This window comes from Miscanthus floridulus, chromosome 18 (assembly GCF_019320115.1).
Source record: "Miscanthus floridulus cultivar M001 chromosome 18, ASM1932011v1, whole genome shotgun sequence".
Classification (NCBI taxonomy): Eukaryota; Viridiplantae; Streptophyta; class Magnoliopsida; order Poales; family Poaceae; genus Miscanthus; species Miscanthus floridulus.
This window is the reverse complement of record NC_089597.1, coordinates 90,414,224-90,417,425: the sequence shown is the minus strand read 5'-3', so window position 1 is coordinate 90,417,425 and position 3,202 is coordinate 90,414,224. Positions and strand designations below refer to the sequence as shown.

General features: G+C 60.3%; 1 protein-coding gene across 1 annotated transcript; it reads left to right on the top strand.

Annotated features, from left to right (window-relative positions):
* Positions 1–217: 217 nt before the first annotated feature.
* LOC136521881 (zealexin A1 synthase-like) lies at positions 218–2,578 on the top strand. The gene is made up of 2 exons (XM_066515651.1): positions 218–1,361; positions 1,676–2,578. The coding sequence occupies exons 1-2, from the start codon at positions 459–461 to the stop codon at positions 2,309–2,311; spliced, it is 1,539 nt and encodes a 512-aa protein (XP_066371748.1). The 5' UTR covers positions 218–458; the 3' UTR covers positions 2,312–2,578.
* Positions 2,579–3,202: the final 624 nt, after the last annotated feature.

Sequence of the window (3,202 nt, the reverse complement as noted above, 5' to 3'; positions counted from 1 at the left end):
CAGTGTTTTTCTCTCACAAATTCCTACAGTATTCCTCCAAACTATCCAGATTCCTCCAGAATTCAGACAAGCGAACATAAATCTAAGCATATCAATTTTGTATTATAATAATAATAAAATTATTAGTCCAAGATTTTAGAGCTTAAATGATACTTGTGCGCTTATGAAAGAGAATGGGACTAGTAAATATGTTCTGACAGTGTCATCTCATCAAATACATAAACATGTGTGCAAGCCTTGTCTTGTTCCCCGCGGCATCTGACCATGGCCCAAATTGTTGGGCCGCTCACTCTACAAAACGACACTGCGATTGCGAGGAGCAATAATTTAGCCATGTCAGTGTTACAGGCTTGTGAAGAACATTTCTTGCCATCCTCGCAATAAGCTATAAACATAAGCTATAGTAGCAACGTTGTCGTTGGGGTTGGAAGCAAGCATCGTCCCGTGCGCACACGCCAATGGATGACCACTACTATGTCTACCTCGGACTGGCTCTGGTGTCGCTGCTCGTCGTGCTCGCGAAGCGCCGGCGCGGGCCGGCGGACGGGCGCCATGGCTTGCGGCTTCCGCCGGGGCCGTGGCAGCTGCCGTTCATCGGCAGCATGCACCACCTCTTGGGCCAGCTCCCGCACCGCGCGATGCGGGACCTGGCGCGGCGCCACGGGCCGGTGATGCTGCTCCGCATCGGCGAGGTGCCCACGCTGGTGATCTCGTCCCGGGAGGCGGCGCGCGAGGTGATGAAGACGCACGACACCTCGTTCGCGTCGCGGCCGCTGAGCGCCACGGTGCGCGTGCTAACCAACAACGGCCGGGACATCATCTTCGCGCCCTACGGGGAGCACTGGCGCCAGCTCCGCAAGCTCGCCATCACGGAGCTCCTGAGCGCGCGCCGGGTGCTGTCCTTCCGCGCCATCCGCGAGGAGGAGGTCGCGGCCATGCTGCGCGCGTGCGCCGCGGCGGCCGCGGAGTCGCGCCCCGTGGAGATGCGCGCGCGGCTGTCGGCGCTCGTGGCCGACGCCACGGTGCGCGCCGTGATGGGCGACCGGTGCAGGGACCGCGACGTGTTCCTGCGGGAGCTCGACCGCTCCATCGGGCTCTCGGCGGGGTTCAACCCGGCGGACCTGTGGCCATCCTCCCGCCTCGTCGGCCAGCTGAGCGGCGCCGTGCGGCGCGCGGAGGAGTGCCGCGACACGGTGTTCGGGATCCTCGACGGCATCATCAAGGAGCACCTGCAGAGGATGGACAGCGCCGGCGCCGGCGCCGGCGAGGCCGAGGACCTTCTCGACGTGCTGCTGAAGATATACAAGGATGGCAGCCTCCAAATCCCGCTCGACATGGACGTGCTTAAAGCCGTCATCTTTGTAAGTTTTCTTTTGCTTGCTATTAGTAATCCTTTGTTGATTGTTTTCTTCAATCATAGAGTGTAGATACCACACGGCAAATCCGCAGGGATCTATCTCTTTGTCGCGTCGTTTGTCACAGTGCGCGTACCAGGAAATTGCAGGGTGCGTGAGCTTGACAACCGTGACAGTATAGACTGCATTTGCTGCAGTATGCACATCGTTTGTCCCTGAAAAAAGGCAACTAACAAACCAACATGTAACACCATGTTCGTCGACATGTCGTATTCCTTGCATTAATGACGACCAGCCTCTGTCTGTCTCGATCTGTGCAGGACATCTTCGGCGCCGGCAGCGAGACGTCGGCGACCACGCTGGAGTGGGCCATCGCGGAGCTGATCCGGAACCCCAAGGCCATGCAGCGGGCGACGGCCGAAGTGCGCGAGGCCTTCGACGCGCGCGGCGCGGTGGCCGAGCACGCGCTGGGCGAGCTCCGGTACCTGCACCTCGTCATCCGGGAGACGTTCCGGCTGCACACGCCGCTGCCGCTGCTGCTCCCGCGGCAGTCCCAGGAGCCGTGCCGCGTGCTCGGCTACGACGTGCCCGCGGGCACCACCGTGCTGGTCAACGTCTGGGCGCTGGGCCGCGACGGGAGGTACTGGTCCGGCGACCCCGAGGAGTTCCGGCCCGAGCGCTTCGAGGCCGAGGCCAGCGCCGTGGAGTTCAAGGGCGCCGACTTCGAGCTCCTGCCGTTCGGCGCCGGCCGGAGGATGTGCCCGGGGATGTCGTTCGGGCTCGCCAACGTCGAGCTCGCGCTCGCCAGCCTGCTGTTCCACTTTGACTGGGAAGCGCCCGGCGTGTCCGACCCCGCCGAGTTTGACATGACCGAGGCGTTCGGCATCACCGCGAGACGGAAGGCCAACCTCCTCCTCCGCCCCATCCTCCGCGTGCCCCTCCCCGCCGGTGTCTAATCGCCGCCCTCGCCACGCCGCTAATGGTTTGCTCGTTACTTGTGTCAGTGTGGATTCACGTGATCGATAAGCTGCTCTGGCCGAGGGTTTGGCACTTTGGCCACCGGCGGCGGTGGCTATGGCCTGTCTAGAGGCAAGGACCCTGTTTCTGTTTCTTTGTGTTTTTCCGCTAGGTTCAAGCCCATCTACACTATGGGCCTACTTGCTTAATCTGTGCTTAAAAGGGTAAAGTCCATATACACACCCTCTTAATAAATTTCTAATGTCTCATTATATGCGACTGAAATGCATCATGCCACACTTCTTTTGGGCGTTTTTTATATTCTCCTAGAGCGTCTTTTTTTTTCTCTATGAAAAAATTATTTTTCCTCCTCTTAAACATTCACAGCAAAGTTCGAAAATGCTAATAAAAAAACGCGCAGGCTACGTGGCTTGAGCCCACACACCCGCCCGCTGCCCCGCATGTCCCACCCTCCCTCCCTCCCTCCTTTCCCTCCCTCCCTCCCTCTTTCTCTCTGGTGAGCACCTCACCGCGCGGCCTCCTCACCGCGCCCACGCCCCACCGGCTCCCCGCGCCCGCACCCCGATCCCCAGCGTCTCCCCCACGCGCGGCCATGGCGGATGCAGCGGCTGATCCGGCGACGACGCCAGGTAGGCCTCCTCCTCTCTTTCTCTCCTCTCTCCTCTCTCCTCTCTCCTCTAGGGTTCCGGCGAGCTCCACCTTCTTCTCCCCAAACTCCGGTGGACTATAGAATGGCTGAGCGGGGGGAGGCAGGTAGGCCAGGCGGCGAGGATGGTCGATGGGTGGCTTAGGGGAGCTGATGGTGGCGGTGGCAGTCAGGCCAAGTCGAGGTGGAGGAGGCTCACCAGAGCTGGAGAAGATGGTGACGG

Coding starts and splice junctions, on each gene's coding strand:
- LOC136521881 (XM_066515651.1), top strand. CDS start 459: ATGGATGACCACTACTATGTCTACCTCGGACTGGCTCTGGTGTCGCTG. Junction 1,362..1,675: donor TGCTTAAAGCCGTCATCTTT/GTAAGTTTTCTT, acceptor CGATCTGTGCAG/GACATCTTCGGCGCCGGCAG.